The sequence below is a fragment of the Schistocerca serialis genome, chromosome 4, assembly GCF_023864345.2.
Source record: "Schistocerca serialis cubense isolate TAMUIC-IGC-003099 chromosome 4, iqSchSeri2.2, whole genome shotgun sequence".
In the NCBI taxonomy this organism is placed as follows: Eukaryota; Metazoa; Arthropoda; class Insecta; order Orthoptera; family Acrididae; genus Schistocerca; species Schistocerca serialis.
Window position 1 is genome coordinate 398,987,729 of NC_064641.1, and position 21,653 is coordinate 399,009,381.

The 21,653-nt window shown below is 43.6% G+C and overlaps 1 protein-coding gene across 1 annotated transcript in view; it reads right to left on the minus strand.

Moving 5' to 3' along the window:
• The window catches only part of LOC126474483 (octopamine receptor beta-1R-like), an 82,859-nt gene extending 82,338 nt beyond the window's left edge, over positions 1-521 (minus strand). The window contains exon 1 of the mRNA XM_050101955.1: positions 400-521. Coding sequence (XP_049957912.1) covers positions 400-521 — 122 coding nt within the window. The remainder of the gene's footprint in view (positions 1-399) is intronic.
• Positions 522-21,653: the final 21,132 nt, after the last annotated feature.

Sequence of the window (21,653 nt, forward strand, 5' to 3'; positions counted from 1 at the left end):
ACCTGAGACTGTACCCGACATCCCAACTTGTCTCATACGAAAGAGTAAGAGGGGCAACATAGTAATATCTTTTCCCACAAGCATGTCGATGTTGAATTATGTGCAATAGGTCCGAATGTTATAAGAGCTCCGCTAAGCCACATTTCACCACCTGTCTGCTTATAAGACGTTCTTTCGTTATTACCCAGGTCAATGCTCAAAGAAGTGGGATACAAAAGCTCTATACACACCATATCATAACTTTTCCGTTGCACCCTTACTTTTCTGGGACTAAACTGATCTTCGTGGAGTGTCTTTTTTAATTTATCTTTGTTTCTGTAGACTATATTCCGAAAAATGTTCACAAATGTCAACTACAAAAAGCGAATAATCGTTTGTTTCGTGTCCACATGGATTTACGGTAGGTCGTGTTGTGTTTTGTATGTTCGGAGCCGCCGAAGTGTGACCGCTGCCTCATGGCGGCAGAGTCGAGCCTCTGGCAACGGGTACAGTTCGTCAGTCAGTCTTTTGCTCGCCGCCATGTTTGCTGCACGAGGTCCGTATGGATGACGCGCACATACCGGCACCGAATGCAGTCTGTGTGCCTGTCCTTTTACGCTGCTGTGTACTGTGACGATGCCCAGACAAATGCTGCGGAATTACAAGAAAAGAGCGCAGGCTATCTCCTGCCATTTTCGCGCTGCCGTGTTCGACGTATGCTGTTCCCGTTCATGCTACACTTGTCATATTCGGACGGAGCGACCAAAACATAGCGGGTGGTTGTAATTAAAGTGCAGACACTGACGGAGGGTTAGTGCAGGTTGTAACTATGGTATGTCAGCGAAACTAGGTAGATATGCTAATGCACTAATGCACTTACACAGAAAAAAAACTTTCATTTCTGGCCACCTGGTGAAAATCTGACACTGTGAATGCAAGGAAGACGTATAGGAATGTCTCCATATGTAATGGATTAGGAACGGAACGTGGGGAGAAAATATCATACAGTTGAGAATGCCATTATGTTAATTTCATTATTAACTGCCTCTTACGCAGTTTATTCTGTGTCACCACCAGAGACGTCAAGAAGATGCTTCATAGATATAACGACGTTATCAACAGTGGCTCGCAGCAGCTGCAGTGGAATATCAGCAACTTGTTCCTCTATACTGGCCTTCAGGTCAGGTGGAGACCGAACATCTCTCTGGTAAAACTATTCTTTTAGATACCCCCAGAGTCAAAAATCAACTGGATGCAGATCAGGCGATCTTACTGCCCATGCATCAGGAAAACCTCTGCAGATAATACATTCGTGGATTTTTTTTTAATGATGCTGCCGCCATTTGACTAATAATTTTTGTTTCTTTGCTATACGATTCAGCTTTTGACCTTAGGCCATTTGCAAGCACCAAAACGTATTTGCATGTCAAAAGGCATACTTCAAAATGGGCCAAGACCGAAATTTGGATCATAGAACAATAAAATAAAAAATATTGCATCAAATGGCGGCAGCATCATTCAAAAAAATTACCATGACTTTGGCTCCAGCCGAAATGAAAATTATCAACGTACGTAGTTATCAAGCAGATGTTTCACTGGGCTAGCGACATGAGGTACTTGCCCCATCTTTCATGAATACAGTGATCTCCACACGGCTGGGCTTTTCCCAAGCAGGATTTACGTGTTGTACAAGGAGATCTCGACAATGTGCAGATGTTACGCTACACCTGACAGACCCTATGGGCGTATTCTCTTCGAAGAAGAATGGATTGAGAATGAACGTGAATGTGAATCCATACCACGCAGTCATATAGGGCGAGTACAATGGCTGTTCATGCACAACACCCGGTTTAACATTACCTCAAATTAGGTAGTCCTTTGTATTCAACGCTCTCTGTAGTGTAAAATGTGCCTCGTCACTCTACTGAGTATTGTCCGGCCATTTGTCATCAACTTCCACCAGTGACAGAAACCGGAGAGCAAATTCAGAGCGTTGCTGTGGCTGTGGCTCGTGAGGTTTCATATGCTGCACCGTCTACATCTTGTACGGCCCCTGTGTAAAATAGACAGCAAATTTTGCGTACTGTTGACCATAGAACGAGCAATTCTCGTGATACTGTGCGATCACTACATCACATTGCTTCACATTACTTCCCTTCTACTGTGAATTCGTGTCTAGTTCATTATATACACTACTGGCCACTGAAATTGCTACAGCACGAAGATGACGTACTACAGACGCGAAATTTAACCGACAGGAAGAAGATGCTGTGATATGCAAATGATTAGCTTTTCAGAGCATTCACACAAGGTTGGCGCCGGTGGCGACACCTACAACGTGCTGACATGAGGAAAGTTACCAACCGATTTCTCATACACAAACGGCAGTTGACCGGCGTTGCCTGGTGAAACGTTGTGGCGATGCCTCGTGTAAGGAGGAGAAATGCGTACCATCAAGTTTCCGACTTTGATAAAGGTCGGATTGTAGCCTATCGCGATTGCGGTTTATCGTATCGTGACATTGCTGCTCGCGTTGGTCGAGATCCAATGACTGTTAGTAGAATATGGAATCTGTGGGTTCAGGAGGGTGATAAGGAACGCCTTGCTGGATCCCAACGGCCTCGTATCACTAGCAGTCGAGATGAAAGGCATGTTGTCCGCATGGCTGCAACGGATCGTGCAGCCACGTCCCGATCCCTTAGTCAACAGATGGGGACGTTTGCAAGACAACCATCTGCACGAACAGTTCGACGACGCTTGCAGCAGCATGGACTATCAGCTCGGAGACCATAGCTGCGGTTACCGTTGACGCTGCATCAATGACAGGAGCGCCTGCCATGGTGTACTCAACGACGAACCTGGGTGCACGAATGGCAAAATGTCATTTTTTCTGATGAATTCAGGTTCTGTTTACAGCATCATGATGGTCGCATTCGTATTTGGCGACATCGCGGTGAACGCACATTGGAAGTGTGTATTCGTCATCGCCATACTGGCGTATCACCCGGCGTGATGGTATGGGGTGCCATTGGGTACACGTCTCGGTCAGCTCTTGTTCACATTGACGACACTTTGAACAGTGGACGTTACATTTCTGATGTGTTACGACCCGTGGCTCTACCGTTCATTCGATCCCTGCGAAACCCTACATTTCAGCATGATAATGCACGACCGCATGTTGCAGGTCCTTTACGGGCCTTTCTGGATACGGAAAATGTTCGACTGCTGCCCTGGCCAGCATGGCCAGCACATTCTCCAGATCACTCACCAATTGAAAACGTCTGGTCAATGGTAGCCGAGCAACTGGCTCGTCACAATACGCCAGTCACTACTCTTGATGAACTGTGGTATCGTGTTGAAGCTGCATGGGCAGCTGTACCTGTACACGCCATCCAAGCTCTGTTTGACTCAATTCCGAGGCGTATCAAGGCCGTTGTTACGGCCAGAGGTGGTTGTTCTGGGTACTGATTTCTCAGGATCTATGCACCCAAATTGCGTGAAAATGTAATCACATGTCAGTTCTAATATAATATATTTGTCCAATCAATACCCGTTTATCATCTGCATTTCTTCTTGGAGTAGTAACTTTAATGGCCAGTAGTGTATGTATGTTAGTGTAATCTCGTTAATAAATTCCACCCGGATTGGACGCTTTTCTCTTCCAGATGCCACATCAAGCTCACCCGTGTTTTCAAATTTCGTTATCATTTTCTATAAATCAATTAATTACATTGGGTCTCTCCTCAGTCCATTAAGTGGGCAGTACTCCTCCAATGCTTCACCGGTCATTGCGCCGTTCACATAAAACAATTTCACTAATGGATCACGGTGTTTCTTATCGATAAGCGTACTGTTCACTAACGCTACGGCTTGTCAAACGGCAGCTTGGATGTCATACCATCCTACAAAGAGTGCACAGCGCCAGATACGCAACAGGTGGCCACAAATGGAACTAATCTGTTGTCCTGCACAAATCGGTTCCGCGCTATTCATTACCACATCCAGCAATTTCCACTGAAATACGATAACCGGGACCTGCACTGGACTTAGGTGGGTAGCTGAACATTAATTATAACTACTCGGTTTCAGTAGGATTTGCGTTTGTGGCTGCAAGAGGACAAATATCCACCACGTCTGTGATTCCCAGAGTGTATTAATGGTCTGTTTATTGTTGTTCAAAGAGTTTCCCTTCTCGTAGACGCTATGTGTCTGTTCTGTTTACTCCTGTGCGCTGGTACAGCAGTGTGATGTGTTTCTAGCGTGTGGGTTAACAGTGTTTAAGCCACGTTGTTTACCAGTCTGTGTGTCGTTCAATTTTGAATAACACTGCTTGGGACGCATTGTGCTATTACAGCATTGTCCTAGTCAGTGGTCTTGTCTTGTTCACGTTTGCATCAAGCATTGCTTCACATTACTTCCGTTCTACTGTGAATTCGTGTCTAGTTAAGCTAATTATGTATATCAGTGTATTTGGATCTAGCACAAATGTGGGGTTTGTTTATGCTGACAATATTTTTTTTGTCCGTTCCCAACCGTCTTTAAGTCATGAAAACAAATGTGGTGTTTCTGGATTTACGGAAGCAGTCCCGTTTTATTGTTTTGTGCTTTGCTAATGCCGTCAGAGCGTACAGATTGTACCATGTATCTATGTATATGAGAGAGCTGGAGTGAGTCAAAGTTTAATTTCATGGTCACCCGGTGTTTGTTGGGTAATTGATCGACTACGTTAAGGTTTGGAGTGCTCGTTGCACTAGAACCATAAGAAGCCTTTGTGATCTGTGAAATAAATTCGTATGTTTGTTATGTATGTTTCAATATGTGTCGAAGAATATTTTTAAAAGGTCTGTTGTAAATTCTTTTTGTGCGACTGGCAAGATGAAAGATTTGCTTAACTTATTCGTCGGTGTCACCCTAACGCAAATTTCTGCCAAATTTGGGGGTAATGGATGGTTGTAAAATCGCTCTTACCACCAAATGTATTATGGTGGTAATATGTTTACTAGTAAATGATAATTTGGAACTATACCTAGTAAACCCTCAGCTCATTTTACTTCCTACCTCCCAATCACACTCGTGATGTATCAGAAAGAAACTGAGATTCAGAGAGAAGATATAAATACTTCTGCGTCCTGATGACACCATAAGTGTCAGAGACGGCAAGGGGCTTGGAATATTAGTTGAACAGAATGGAAAGTGTCTTGAAAATGGCTATAAAATTAACAGGAGTAAAGGTAAAACAAGTACAGTACAAAATGGCTCTGAGCACTATGGGACTTAATTTCTGAGGTCGTCAGTCCCCTAGAACTTAGAGAACTACTTAAACCTAACTAACCTAAGGACATCACACACATCCATGCCCGAGGCAGGATACGAACCTGCGACCGTAGCGGTCCCGCGGTTCCAAACAGTAGCGCCTAGAACCGCTCGGCCACTCCGGCCGGTAAAGTACAGTACAATATAGTGTAATGAAGTGAGGTGAAACTGAAGGAAATGCACTAGTAAATAGAATGCTGACTGTAGTAGGCTAGGTTAGCTATTTGGTAGCAAAGCAACTGAGAAATTGGTAACGTTTACCTGGAAAAGGGAAAATAAATTACCATCGAACATACGATAATTCAAATTCTTCTGGGTGCCGTAATGCGTCATTATATGAAAAATTTTAACTATGAACTACAAAAGCGACTATTCGGCTGTGTTGTAAGGGCCTTCCTCAGAGCAGTATTGCCCTCAGGAAGGACGTTTTAATACGATCGAAACGTTGCTTTTGTAGTTTATAGTTCAAGTATTTTATACAATGACATTGTACAACACCCAGAAAAATTGTAATCATCTTAGCACCGGCGGAGGCCTACGTAGCATAAATGTATGTGTTGCGAAGTCTTTTATGAAAGTATTTCTATTTTATCCTTACGTATATCACCAAACCGCTGTCCCAGAAGCCGATAACAGTTGTACGTGACGGCATCAAGGGCAACAAAAATTTGATTTTCAATATTTTGCAATCTTATTGACCGAATTAAAAATTTGAAAATGCTGTCGTAATCTACTCATTAAGAATTATATCTGTTACTAAAATGTAAAAATATCCTACAGGTATTGCAGTTAGAAATCGTGTGTTTGTCCTGATGCAGCGTAATTGACGGTGCGCAAATTTCCAGCATATATTCATAATGAGAGCAATTACCGACTTCCAAAAAACTTGAAGTATTTCTCGCTTATAAGCTTAATGTGAAATTATTTACACTCTCTCCTTCGTAAAGCAATCACACGTTTAAAGCTGTTTGATACCTGGGAGTTGGATTCTTTAAAGAATCGAGGGTTTCAAGTTCGGAACTGTAATGTGATAATCAATACAGACAAGAAGAGAAGCTTTTGAAATATGGTGTTACGCTTGAACTGAAATGTAAAGATCGTATGACATTATGAGCCGAGAGACCCGGTCTGGAGTTGTACGGACGCCTGGTGCATGTCCTTCTGTTTTCCGCCACTTCAAGAATTGCGGATCTTTCTGCAGAAAAGTTATTAAATGATTAAAACAACACAAACACCCAGAACCAGAGCGAAGAACTTTTCCGATCCGGTCCTGTGATCTTGAGGTAGTAAAAAATAAACAGTTACTGAACGGATTTGAGGCTTAAAGATTTTTATGAACAGGACAACACTTAGATACGTGAAAAGAACACAAAAACAAGTGCAACTTCATTGCCTAGCATGAACAGGAGAAACGTTTTAGGTAAAAGTAAATAATATATTAAGTTGAAGAAGATAGGTTATTTTTGTACATGATACAGTGGCAGCTGAAAGAATGCTTCTACAAGCCTTAACTATATTTTTAGGCCCATTTAACTAAATGTGATTGCTCGCTTCCTTAGGCGTAAAGGAATACATAATGCCGTAATGGGCGAAAAGTGGGGGGTGAAAATTGTAGAGCATGGCCAAGATTTGTATGCAGTAAGCAGACACAGATGGATGTGGGATGTCTTAAGTACTAAGATACAAAAATATCTGCACGGGGTCAGTTACAGCGGAGAGCTGCATTAAGCCATCTTCAGAACAATTACTAAAACAACATGTAAGTCAAGATGAAAAAGGCAGCAAGAATGAACAATAATCTTTATACGTAGAGTACAGAAATGATTTCTTTCAATATCTAAGTTATGAAGCAAAGTCATTAACTGTCAATCACTGTATGAAGACTGTTATGATAGTTGTACAGCTTAAAACGTTTAAAATGAATTTCAAGTGTTTAAATGACACAGTTAGGCCTTCATATTGCGGAGAAAATGTGAGTCTATTATTGTAAATGTAACGGAGCAATACCCCCGGTCTCTGCAGTTATCTGAATGATTCATAAGCCGTGTTATATGTATTTCCTGTTAAAGAGAAATAAATTCGCGGACGTAATGTGAACGGTAAATTCGTAACCCTGGAGTACAAAAATGACAATACAAATATTCCGACGACAGTTATAGTTTCTTGAACATATGAGCCTTTCCCAGCGTCTACACCTAAATCTGCACCTACATGATTGCTCTGCAGATCACAAATAAGTCCTGGCAGAGGGTTCGCCAAACCACCTTCAAGGCACTTCTCTCCCGTTCGACTATCACACGGCGTGAGGTAAAAACGAGCACTTAAATCTTTCTGTGCGAGCTCTTTTTTATTTTATTATGATGATCATTTCTCCCTTCGTAGGTGGACGTCAACAGAATATTTTCGCAATCGAAGGAGAAAGTTGGTGAGTGATATTTCACGAAAAGATCACGGCGCAACAAAAAAGGCCGTCGTTTTAATGATTGCCATCCCAATACAGGTGTGATTTCATGATCATACAAAACGATCTGCCCTTCTTTGAACCTCTTCAATGTCCTCCACCAGTCACACCTGATGCGGGTCCCACACCGCACAGTAATACACCACAAGAGGGTGGACAACAGTGGTGTAAGCAGACTCTTTAGTAGATCTGCTGCTACGTGTTCTGCAAAGAAATCGGAGTCTTTGGTTTCCTTAAACCATAACACAGTCTATGTGATCGTTCCAATTTCAGTTACTCGCAACTGTAATCCACACGTATTCAGTTGAATTTACAGCCCTTAGATTTATGTGATGACGTGTAACCAAAATTTAGCGGATTTCTTTCAGTGATCATGTGGCCGACTCCACACCTTTCATTGTTTAGAGTCAACTGCCACTTTTCGCATTATACTCCCATCTTGTCTATATCATTTTCCAATTGGGTTTGCTCATCTGATAACTTTACAAGGCCGTATCATCTGAAAACAACCTAAAAGGGCTGCTCAGATTGTCTCCTATCTCGTTTATGCAGCTCAGGAACAGCAGAGGACCTATAACACTTTCTTGGTGAGCACCAGATATTTCTCCTATTTTAGCCGTTGACTTTCCGTCGGTTACTACGAACTGTGACCTTTCTGATGGGAACTCACGAATCCAAGCGCACAAGGTGAAAGTTGTAAGTCTGCATTTCGTGGCCGTGGCGTAATTAGTGGTGTACTACAAGGGAGCGTGCCTTTTGCGGCAGACCTTCTCCGGACGGACCACTCGGCTTCAGTGTCGCTGGCCACCGCGTGCCGTGTGTTCTGATTACTGTCGCTGACACCAACGCCAGCCGTAACTCTGCCAGCTTGGAGGAAGGACCGCCATATAGCGTAGGAGAGGACGACTGAGAGAAACACGTAGCGGGTGGTTCTCGCCTTTAGCCGGTACAGCACCGTTTAATGATCCGCTGGACGTCCTCCCCTTCACTGCCTATTGGAGGACATTCCAGTACCGCTTCTACTGCACAAACATTAGAAAGTCGACGTGATAAAATTCATAAAATTTTTGAATGACGAACAATGATTAAGTTGAACCACAGTTGTATGCCTTAATCAGATACGGGAAAAAATCACAATGCTCAGATTTACTAAGGTTCTCTATTAAGGTTAACTGAGGTGTACGGATTTGTAAGAACAATGACGACAACTATCTTCCATCCATATGAAGATTCGTCCATCTTCGGAGCTTCCGTGGCGTCAAACGCGGTGGCGGACAGAACCCGTGCACTCTTAGCAATGTGCAGCCGGCGAAACAAATTACGCAACATACTGTGATCTAGGGTAGCGTCTTTTTTCAGTATCCATAACATCCTAGGTCGAGTGCTCGAGTCTAGCCACTGCAAACATTTTTAATGAAAAATCATGACAATGCCGGTCTGAAATACCCGACATAAGGAGGCACCCTCGTACTGCCAACGGCCTTGTCAAAGCGGGCGGAGGAGAGGACTAAAGTTTAGGTCACCCTCTGGCAAACTGCCCCCTGAAATGTGGCAGAATCAGCGGCGATCAACAGGATCAAGACGGAAAAGGCAGTGGGAATCTCTGCATTAGAGGCACACAGGATATGCGGCCTGTAATTGGAAACATTTCATGATGATCTCTACATTGTCAAACAAACGTTGGTCATTCATTCGGATCTCCGGGAGGAGATTATAAAGGGGAAGCTGTTCATGAAGAAAGATTAAGTAACTAAGAAAATGTCATCATTCTACGAGTCGGAACGTGGAGTTTCAGAAGTGTAAATGTAGTGGAGAAGATAGAAAATCATAAAAGCGGAATAGAAAGGCTCCGTCTATGTACAGCGGGTGTCAGTGAAGTGAAATGGAAAGAATATATCGATTTATGGTCAGACAAATATAGGGTAATATCAACAGAAGCAAAAAATGTAGCGGGAACAGAATCGTAATAAACAGAAATGTAGGGCACACGGTCAGCCGTGGTGAATAGTTCAGTGACGGTATTATTCTCGTCTGAATCGGCAGAAAACCGAGAACAGCAGTTCAGTTATACCAGCCGAAGTCACAACCTGGTCATGAAGAGATAGAAAAAGTAATCAATGTGTAAGTTAATACTTAAAGGGAGATGAGAATTTAAGATCATGTTGGATTCGAAGGCTGTATTACGGGAAGAAATAGAAGAAAAAATGGTTCAAATGGCTCTGAGCACTATGGGACTTAACATCTGAGGTCATCAGTCCCCTAGAACTTAGAACTACTTAAACCTAACTAACCTAAGGACATCACACACATCCAGGCCCGAGCCAGGAGTCGAACCTGCAGCTGTAGCGGTTACGCGGTTCCGGACTGAAGCGCCTAGAACCTCTCGGCCACAGCGGCCGGCGAAATAGAAGACATAACATCGGAAAATATGAGCTCTGTAGTAGGAAGAGGTGAGAGACTAATTGTGTTTTGCAATGTATTTCAGGTGGTAAAAGCGAATACTCTGGTAACACAAGAAGAGATGGCAAGTTTAAGAGGATTGTAAATCGTGCATGGAGAAGTATGTGCCGAACAAGCAGATTAAGGATGGAAAAGACCCACCGTGGTTTAATAACAAAATTCGGAAAACGCTAAGGAGGCAGAGACACACTCTCGGTTTAAAAAGGAGGAAATGAAGACTAGGGTTTAACGTCCCGTCGACAACGAGGTCGTTTGAGACGGAACACAAGCTTGAATTGTTTTGAGGAATGTGAAAGGATTTCGACCGTTCCCTGCTGAAGGAACCATCCCTGGGAGCGATTCAGAGAAATCACGGAAAACATGAATCGGTGTGGTCGGACGCGGATCTGAACCGTCGTCCAGCCGAATGCGAGTACAGTGTCCTAACCACTGCTGCACCCGCGCTCGGTCGGTTCAAAAAAGAATCGGAAATGTCGCCAGGAAAAAGATGGTAGAAATTCTTTTTTTTTTTATAAAGATCTATGTCGAAGATATAATAACTTGCACCGTCATACATCAGAGAAATATTGAGAACCCGAGAAAATTCCTATCTTACGGAAGATCACTACGCGTGCCGAAGGCTTCTACCCATTCTCGCGTCGACCAAACTCTTGTGGCAATAGAGGACAGCAAAAGGAAAACTGAAGTTCTAAATTTTGCGGTTAAGAACTCATTCGCACAGGAGAATCATACAGTCGTATCCTCTTTTGACCGTCGCATAGATATCTGTACGAAGGGTACTGTAACATACATTAATTACGTAGAGAACCAAGTGAAAGTGTTGAAAACAAGTAAGTCGTCACGTTCGAATGGAATAGCAATTCGGTTTTACGGAGAATGCTCAAAGGTAATGGCCAATTACCTAGGTCGCATCTACTGGGAATCTCTCGTTCCTTAAAAAAACCCAAGCGACTGCAGAAAGGCGCAGATGACTACTGCGTACAACCAAGGTGGAAAGTCACAGGGGCCCAAGCGATTGCATAGAGGCGCAGGAATCTACTGCCAATAAGCAGGGTAAAAGAAAGAATATACAAAACAGCCGATCGATATGCTGCAGAATTCTTGAACATTTTCTCAGTTGGAATACAATAAATTTTCTAGATCCAGTACATTTTCTGTCCACAAACCAGCATGGATTTGGAAAGCATTGCTCATGCGAAACTCAGCTTCTCACACAGTAACCTGCCAACTATGGGTAATGTGTAATAACCAGATTCTATAAGCCTAGATATCCGGAAAGCATTTGATATGGTAACCCACTGCAGACTGTTGATTAAGTCGTGAGTATGCGAAATATGTTTCCAGATATGTAAATGGGTCGAAGACTTCTGAAGTAATGGAACCAGTACTTTGTCGTTGACAGCGAGTGTTCATGAGAGACAGGGATATCGTCAGGAGTGCCCCACGGAATAATTCTATGTTTACATAACTGATCTGATTGGGCTTTCCCGACGGATCTGTAGCAAATACCCTTGACAGGTTCGCCGTTGGATCACAAGTGGAAATCACACAGTATTTCGTCGCCATCTTCAGGTGTTTACAGCTGCTGTTGTCAGTTGTGCAAGACGTCACTGACAATAGGCACACGGCGGCGTCGAAATGTAGGGCAAGGAGCAGGCAGTGTGCGTGCAGGGGACGACACTCGTAGTGGCGCTCTGCCGGGAGCCGTAGAAAGGCCTTTCGTGCGTGCACTGTGGGCAATGCCTTTGCTGCCAGACGCTCCTGCTGTTAAAAGCTCAAATAAATCTCATCAGTGCGCTGCATCGAGTCGTTGTCGGAAGTTCTCGTTTCACTGCTTTGATTTAATGGCAGCCAGTGCTGGATTCCAGCCGGCGCTTAATTGAAAACCTGCATTCCTGTTGATAGGATTGTCCGCCTTAGGGATACGTAAAAACACAGGTTCAGAAAGATGATGCCGAGGATAAAACTTCAGTGTTCTCGCAAAGCATGTATTGCCACGTGTCTAGGCAGTGCTCCACACCCAGCCTCCAGACACCAGCATGTAAGACGACGTTGTTCGTGCACGGTTCGACATGACTGGCCAATATAAGATTTCCCAAATTTGCTTGTGATCTTATATACACCACATTTCATAAGGTCACGATCGTCTTTGACCGAACACAAAAAATTCCTCAATTTTGCTGGTGGCCAGAAAACACACTTGATATCGTGTCTCTTGAGGCTTCTTTCTCTTCTTGAAGACAAGCCGCCAAAATATGGCAAGAACACCTTTGCAGTGGGTGTCTCCGAATCTTCATTTACGTCCCTTCTTTTGAACCTGCACCGAACGGAAATCATAACGAGTCTGTCTATCGGAATAGCTGTTTTGTTTGAACATCGTTCTTTGCTGTTGAAGGTCACCGGGCAGACTGTCGGTATATGAGACCACATGTTGTCTACGCACCAAATAGTGTATAACATTACCGCATTGTGCAGGATGACTACACCTTCTACTCTGGACAAACTCTGTGTGAGCTGGTCAGTGTACGTGGACATTTCTGTTATGAAATCCAGGAATGATAAAATGCCGTATTTTTTACTTCCAAGCTAAACTGTACGTTCTGATGGAGCGAGTTCAAACTATGGAGAAACGTCGGCAACGTGTCTGTTCCGTGGGGCCACACCACGAATGTAGCATCTGTATACTGCCAGAAGTATGAGGGTGGGAAATTTGTCGACTGCAGAGCCCTTACCTCAAAATCTTCCATAAAATAGTCGGCTACCATGGGAGACAGAGGGCTTCCCTTGGCGACACCGTCCACTTGTTCAAAATACGGTTACCGAATAAGAAATAACTTGAGGTGAGCACATGTTTGAACAATGCCACAATGTCTTTCTCAAACTTGCAGCTGATAAGCTCCAATGTGTCCTGCAGAGGTAGTTCGGTTAGGCTGTTGTAGATTAAGTGTCTTCAGGCGTCTAGATATAATGCTCACATTTGCCTACGAGAGGACCCAACAGCAAAGTGAGATGTTTAGTGAGGAAATAGGTATGGGCTCCAATACTGCTACTATTGGGCGAAGAGGGAACATAGCCTTATGTATCTTTGGCTAGCCGTACAATCTTGGGGGAAACTGCACCCTATTGGAGCAGGTCCTTGATAAATTTATTTGGAACTGATCGCATATTCAGAAAATTTGATGTTTTCCTCTGAATCTTGCCAGTCGGATCCTCTCTTAGCCTGCCATAATCAGGATCGTACAGCAGCGCCTCTATTTTAAGCTGCAACCATCTGATCTTTTCGTTAGCTTTGACGTAACTTTATTGACGAAACTACCTCTGCAGGACTCATTGCAGATTCCCAGCAGCAAGTCAGAAAAGACATTATGGCAGTCTTAAAATACACTCCTGGAAATTGAAATAAGAACACCGTGAATTCATTGTCCCAGGAAGGGGAAACTTTATTGACACATTCCTGGGGTCAGATACATCACATGATCACACTGACAAAACTACAGGCACGTAGACACAGGCAACAGAGCATGCACAATGTCGGCACTAGTACAGTGTATATCCACCTTTCGCAGCAATGCAGGCTGCTATTCTGCCATGGAGACGATCGTAGAGATGCTGGATGTAGTCCTGTGGAACGGCTTGCCATGCCATTTCCACCTGGCGTCTCAGTTGGACCAGCGTTCGTGCTGGACGTGCAGACCGCGTGAGACGACGCTTCATCCAGTCCCAAACATGCTCAATGGGGGACAGATCCGGAGATCTTGCTGGCCAGGGTAGTTGACTTACACCTTCTAGAGCACGTTGGGTGGCACGGGATACATGCAGACGTGCATTGTCCTGTTGGAACAGCAAGTTCCCTTGCCGGTCCAGGAATGGTAGAACGATGGGTTCGATGACGGTTTGGATGTACCGTGCACTATTCAGTGTCCCCTCGACGACCACTAGTGGTGTACGGCCAGTGTAGGAGATCGCTCCCCACACCATGATGCCGGGTGTTGGCTCTGTGTGCCTCGGTCGTATGCTGTCCTGATTGTGGCGCTCACCTGCACGGCGCCAAACACGCATACGACCATCATTGGCACCAAGGCAGAAGCGACTCTCATCGCTGAGGACGACACGTCTCCATTCGTCCCTCCATTCACGCCTGTCGCGACACCACTGGAGGTGGGCTGCACGATGTTGGGGCGTGAGCGGAAGACGGCCTAACGGTGTGCGGGACCGTAGCCCAGCTTCATGGAGACGGTTGCGAATGGCCCTCGCCGATACCCCAGGAGCAACAGTGTCCCTAATTTGCTGGGAAGTGGCGGTGCGGTCCCCTACGGCACTGCGTAGGATCCTACGGTCTTGGCGTGCATCCGTGCGTCGCTGCGGTCCGGTCCCAGGTCGACGGGCACGTGCACCTTCCGCCGACCACTGGCGACAACATCGATGTACTGTGGAGACCTCACGCCCCACGTGTTGAGCAATTCGGCGGTACGTCCACCCGGCCTCCCGCATGCCCACTATACGCCCTCGCTCAAAGTCCGTCAACTGCACATACGGTTCACGTCCACGCTGTCGCGGCATGCTACCAGTGTTAAAGACTGCGATGGAGCTCCGTATGCCACGGCAAACTGGCTGACACTGACGGCGGCGGTGCACAAATGCTGCGCAGCTAGCGCCATTCGACGGCCAACACCGCGGTTCCTGGTGTGTCCGCTGTGCCGTGCGTGTGATCATTGCTTGTACAGCCCTCTCGCAGTGTCCGGAGCAAGTATGGTGGGTCTGACACACCGGTGTCAATGTGTTCTTTTTTCCATTTCCAGGAGTGTATATGCTAACCTCAACTGATTTCTTATTAGACAACCAGCATTTTGAACAAGTGGTCAGTGTCGCTATAGTGTCCCCCATGGTGGCCAATTATTTTAGGGAAGACTTTGTGGAAAAAGCACTGCAGTTGCCAAATCCATAACATTCCTGATTCCAGCGGTGTGTAGAAGGTATATTTTTGGAGTGGTCGCACGGAATAGACACTGTGCCCATGTTACTCCAGAGTCTGAACTCGATCCATCCGAATATACAGTACACCAAGGAAATGGAAAAAGGTGGCATCTTACCATTTCTGGGTGTCATGGCTAGAAGAAAAGTCGACGATAGAGTAGAACATAGGGTGTACTACAAGCCAACACACACACATACAGAGTTATACTTGCAGGCCACAATCTGTTATCATTCTGACAAAGCGGTAATGTCTTACGCTCTTTGGTACATAGAGCACATGTGGTCTCATACACCGAAAGTCTGCCTGGTGAGCTACAACAACTACTGACGGTGTTCAAACAAAACAGATATTCTGATAGGCAGATAAGCTATGCATTTAGTTCCATGTAACGGCGTTCTTGTGGTATTTTGATGGCACGTCTTTAAGAACAGAAAGAATCCTCAAGAGACGCGACATGAAGAGTGTTTTCCGGACACCAGCAAAACTTAGGAACTTTTTGTGTTCGGTCAAAAACAAACTTGGAAATTTTGGAAATCTTATATTAGGCAGACATATCGAACAGAGCAAAAAAGTTGTCATACACGCTGTTTCACAATATCACATATTACCTGTTCATAAAAAGTATAAATCGGTCTACAAAAGGCTAAGAGCAGTTTCGGGATAAGGTATGCTTCCCACTATCTAAAATGTAAGAAGAGAAGCGCCTACTATGCAACATGTGCTGTAAACTAAGCTACTCAATGCGGCCAAGGGAAAATACCTTACGTTTTAGAGTGGGCTAATAATGTGAACACATCAACAATATTCTTAAAAGCGTTTCAAATACAGCCAAAACGAATACATTAATTGCCTGAAGCTTCACGTTAATAAATTTCAAACAAATGGCTCAAATTCTAATGGTTATATGATTAATGGCTGCGTAGAATTTTACATTCGGAAAACTGATCCACGTGTTTAAAGCTAATGATCGCTGGGTGATTCGATACACAAAAAGGACTTAGGTACAGACTTCTTGATGCGTCTTACGTACGTGTTTAGGGTTCCGTACCACATCGGGTAAAAACGGAAGCAGTACTAGATCACTTTGACTGTGTGTCTCTATTACTGTTCAGGCGCTTTTTCCTCAGGAACGTAGAAGTAGAAAGTTCAAATTCATGTCACTAACTAAGGTCTATATCCACTTGGCGGGGCACAAAATTTAATGTCCCAAGTCAAATCTGGCAAGAAACAAGGTACGCAGTAGAAATAGAGGAAAAAATTCGAAAAATTTTAATTTTTAATTATATCACAAGTAATTTTTTGTCTTTTTTATTTGTCTGTCCATTTGTTAAGACCCATTTTTGTCTGGAAGGGGTAGATGTTTCTTTTTTGGTCATCAGCCGTCTGACTGGTTTGATGCGGCCCGCCACGAATTTCTCTCCTATGCTAACCTCTTCATCTCAAAGTAGCACTTGCAGCCTACGTCCTCTGCAGCGGAGTGGTTCAAATGGTTCAAATGGCTCTCAGCACTATGGGACTAAACTTCTAAGGTCATCAGTCCCCTAGAACTTAGAACTACTTAAACCTAACTAACCTAAGGACATCACACACATCCATGCCCGATGCAGGATTCGAACCTGCGACAGTAGCGATCGCGCGGTTCCAGGCAGCGGAGTGTTTAATGATATGAAACTTCCTGGCAGATTAAAACTGTGCGCCGTCATCTATTATTTGTTGCATGAATTCCAATCTCTGTCTTCCTGTACAGTTTATCCCTCTACAGCTCCCTCTAGTACCATAGCAGTCGTTCCCTCATGTCTTAAGAAATGTCCTATCATCCTGTCCCTTCTCCTTATCAGTGTTTTCGACATTTTCCTTTCCTCTCTGATTCTGCACAGAACCTCCTCATTCCTTACGTTATCAGTCCACCTAATTTTCAACATTCGTCTGTAACATCACATCTCTTCTGTTCCAGTTTTCCCATAGTCCATGTTTCACTACCACACAATGCTGTACACCAGACGTACATTCTCAGAAATTTCTTCTCCAAATTAAGGCCGATATATGATATTAGTAGACTTATCTTGGTCAGGAATGCCCTTTTTGCCACTGCTAGTCTGCTTTTGATGTCCTCCTTGCCACATCCGTCGTTGGTTATTTTACTGATTACATAGCAAAATTCCTTAACTTCATCTACTTCGTAACCATCAATCCTGATGTTACGTTTTTCGCTGTTCTTATTTCTACTACTTCTCATTACCTTCGTCTTTCTTCGATTTTCTCTCAATCCTTAATCTTTACTCATTAGACTCTTCATTCCGCTCAGCAGATCATGTAATTCTTCTTCACTTTCACTCAGGATAGCAATGTCATCAGCGAATCGTATCATCGATAAATTTTCACCTTGAATTTTAATTCCACACCTGAACCTTTATTTTAATTCCATAATTGCTCCCTCTATGTGCAGATTGAACAGTAGGGGTGAAAGGCTAATTCTTGTCTTACACCCTTTTTAATACGAGCACTTCGTTTTTGTTCGTCCACTCTTATTATTCCCTCTAGGCTGTTGTACATATTGTACATGACCCGTCTCTCCTTACAGCTTATCCCGACTTTCCTCAGAATTTCGAACATATTGCACCACTTTACATTGTCGAACGCTTTTTCCAGGTCGGCGAATCCTATGAACGTGTCTTGTTTTTTTTTTTTTTTTTTTTTTTTTTTATTTTGTCTGGCTTCCATTGTTGAGCGCAACGTCAGAATTGCCTCTCTCGTGCCTTTACCTTTCCTAAAGCCAAACTGATCGTCATCTACCTAAGTTTTCCTTCCCAACTTCGGTGATGGCCCTTTTTAGAGATGCACATCCCTCTTCAACTGTACTGCCTACTAAGCTATTCCTTATCTGCAGCCTTAGAGAACTTCAACCGTATCTCGTCGTTCCTTAGTACTTCCGTATCCCACTTCTTTGCGTAGTGGTTCTTCCTGACTAATGTCTTAAACTTCAGCCTACTCTTCATCATTACTATATTGTGATCTGAGTCTATGGCTGCTCCTGAGTACGTCTTACAATCCAGTATCTGATTTCTGAATCTCTGTGTGACTATGATGTAATGTAACTGAAATCTTCCCGTATCACCCGGCCTTTTCCTAATATACCGCCTCCTTTTGTGATCCTTGAACACAGTATTCCCTATTACTAGCTGAAACGTCTTACAGAACTCAATTAGTCTTTCTTCGCTCTCATTCCTTGTCCCAAGCCCATATTCTCCTGTAACCTTCCGCTACAACTGCATTCCAGTCCCCCACGACTAATAGACTTTCATATCCCTCTACGTACTGTATTATCCTTGTAATATCCTCATACACTTTCTCTACCTCTTCATCTTCAGCTTGCGACGTCGGCATGTGTATCTGAACTATCGTTGTCGTTATTGGTTTGTTGTCCATTGTAATAAGAACAACCCTGTCACTGAACTGTTCACAGTAACACACTCTCTGCCCTAACTTCCTGTTCATAACGAATCCTACTCTCGTTATACCATGTTTGCTGGTGTTGATATTACCCTTTACTCAGCTGACCTGAAATCCTCGTCTTCTTTCCAATTCACTTCACTGACCCCTACTACATCTAGATTGAGCCTTTTCATTTACCTTTTCAGATTTTCTAGTTTCTCTACTTCGTTCAAACTTCTGACATTCCACATCCCGACTCGTAGAACGTTATCCTTTCGTTGATTATTCAATCTTTTTCACATGGTAATCTCCCCCTTGGCAGTCCCTCCCTGTGATCCGAATGGGGGATTATCTTTTGCCGGAATGTTTTGCCAATGGAGAGATCATCAATTACAGGCCACATGTCCTGAGGATACACGTTACGTGTATCTAATGCAGTGGTTTCCATTGCCTTCTCCATCTTCACGCCTTTGATCATTGCTGATTCTTCCGCCTATTAGGGCAGTTTCCCACCCCTAGGACAAGAGTGTGCCCCGAAACTCTGTCCGCACCTTCGCCTTCTTTGACAAGGCCGTTGGCAGACTGAGGGTGACTTCTTATGCCGGATGTCTTCGGCTGCCAATGCTGATTATTAATCAAAATTTAAGCAGTGGCGGCATTCTAACCCGGAATCGAAGTTTTGATTGTGGATTAAAGACGCTACCCCTACATCACGGGGTAGATGTATCAAACTGCAATTTGTGGCATCTGTCGTTCCTTGGCGGTATAATAAACGTTACCTTCTAAGGCAACGCAATCAAAATGTACGGCCATTTCTGTCACATATTTTGAGAATCGCAAACTCACTCATCATAACCTACGGAGTAGCTCCCACTGGCCTAGAATCATGAAATTTGGCAATAGGCAAGGTTTCACACCTACAAGTAGAGGGGAAAAATGCGAAAATTGTTAATATGTAATTATCACATAAGCAATATTTTTTGCCATTACAAACTTACACTGCATTAGTAATCCTTAAAAAAATCTCAGGTAACTACTGTAGGGATTTTGAAATGGTATTCAGTAATATGTAGAGTAATACACGAGGTAAGTTTTCATATATAAATTACAAGTATTTCGTGCTAGTTAGCTGAGCTGTGACGATGTGAAGACCGCTGCTGCTGTGAAAACGATACCTTTCCCGTCTACTGGGAATAGCTGTAAGGCCACGCGATCACTGCGCTATGCTAGCAATTGCAAATTGCAGTTTCAAAGCAAGTTGATACTGGTAGCTGATGTTGTATTCCACTTTCATTGTTTGGTGTGCAGTTCCAATTTCCCACACAATATCCGTTGAAGCCGTTCGCAGAACATTTCGACATTTGCGTAACAACAAAGGCTGCGCCATTCTCTTCTCAGAACTCTTCCATCAAATCGTACCACCAATCGCAAGAGGGACGAGAGAAGTCGAAATCAACGCATCTGCAATCATCAATTACGGTAGCTTGTTAATGTATCTCCAATATTAAGAAAATAAATGAAAAATTTCACAAAAATTTCAGGTTTAAATTTAAAATATTCTCGAAAGTCTTGGAATTCCCAGAACGGATATGGTCCCCGTATCGAAATCGACAATACGCAAAAACAGTTTAGATTTTTGATGATGGATGAACTTTCTACATACGTAATTAACTTTTACGTAACACTCGGAGCGCGAGTGAGACACTTGAGAGACACTACCCCAACCCTCACAATATCGCGCTCCAGATTGCAGGGATCTGGGAATTTCTTTTTTTTTTTTTTTTTTTTTTTTTTGCCAATTTCGATTTCTGAGAAGTTCACTGAACGTGGAAACGGGGCTCTTCTCAATAAGGCTTCGCATTAAGGAAAACCATTTTCGCTACGTTTGGTAACTTATTTATGCCTTAGTTATGAAGAAATTAGAGGAAATTGTATAAGAGAGAAATGCCAATAGGTAACCACCGCCTTCCAGTTGCGTGTGGAGCATACATAGAGTTAATAGGTACTTAGCGACACGCCAGGCCTCACACGGTCAGAACTGCTTACGGCCAGACAAATTGTCTGGTGTAGCGGTGATAACATAGACAAATCTTCCTCGAGAATCACTCTCTAAGTGATAACCTTATCAAAATCTCTACTACAGTCCCTGAGATTAGCCTTCGTATACAGACAGAAAAACGCGGTGGGAAATTAAATTTATATTATGTATTCAAAGCTTTTGGACATCGCTTTTAATTTACTTCTGCTGCTTGTTTTCAAGAGATTATTAAATATAAACGTCGTATCGCTCTCTCCTGTGCTTGTCAAATCACAAGGTGTTAAACTGAAACTCAGAAGCGTGTTGTTTACTAGCAGCAGAATACGTACTGGTATCAGAGTTCCCAGTGTCTTTCTGCTGCTACGTAAAGGACATTCCAGAGACGTCAGAACTGAATTTCAAGATGTTAAAGACATATTACAGCGAGCAGAGAGCGCTATGATAGGAATGAAGAATTTAAATATTTGTGTTACCTGCTCACTGTAAAGAGTGTGTCAGAACTCACCATTATATTGATTAAATATTACACTACTGGCCATTAAAATTGCTACACCAAGAAGAAATGCAGATGATAAACGAGTATTCATTGGACAAATATATTATACTAGGACTGACATGTGATTACATTTTCACGCAATTTGGGTGCATAGATCCTGAGAAATCAGTACCCAGAGCAACCACCTATGGCCGTAATAACGGCCTTGATACGCCTGGGCATTGAGTCAAACAGAGCTTGGATGATGTGCACAGGTACAGCTGCCAATGCAGCTTCAACACGATATCACAGTTCATCAAGAGTAGTGACTGGCGTATTGTGACGAGCAAGTTGCTCGGCCACCATCGAACAGACGTTTTTAGTTGGTGAGACATCTGGAGAATGTGCTGGTCATGGCAGCAGTCGAACATTTTCTGTATCCAGTGAGGCCCGTACAGGATCTGCAACATGCGGTCGTGCATTATCCTCCGAAATGTAGGGTTTCGCAGGGATCGAATGG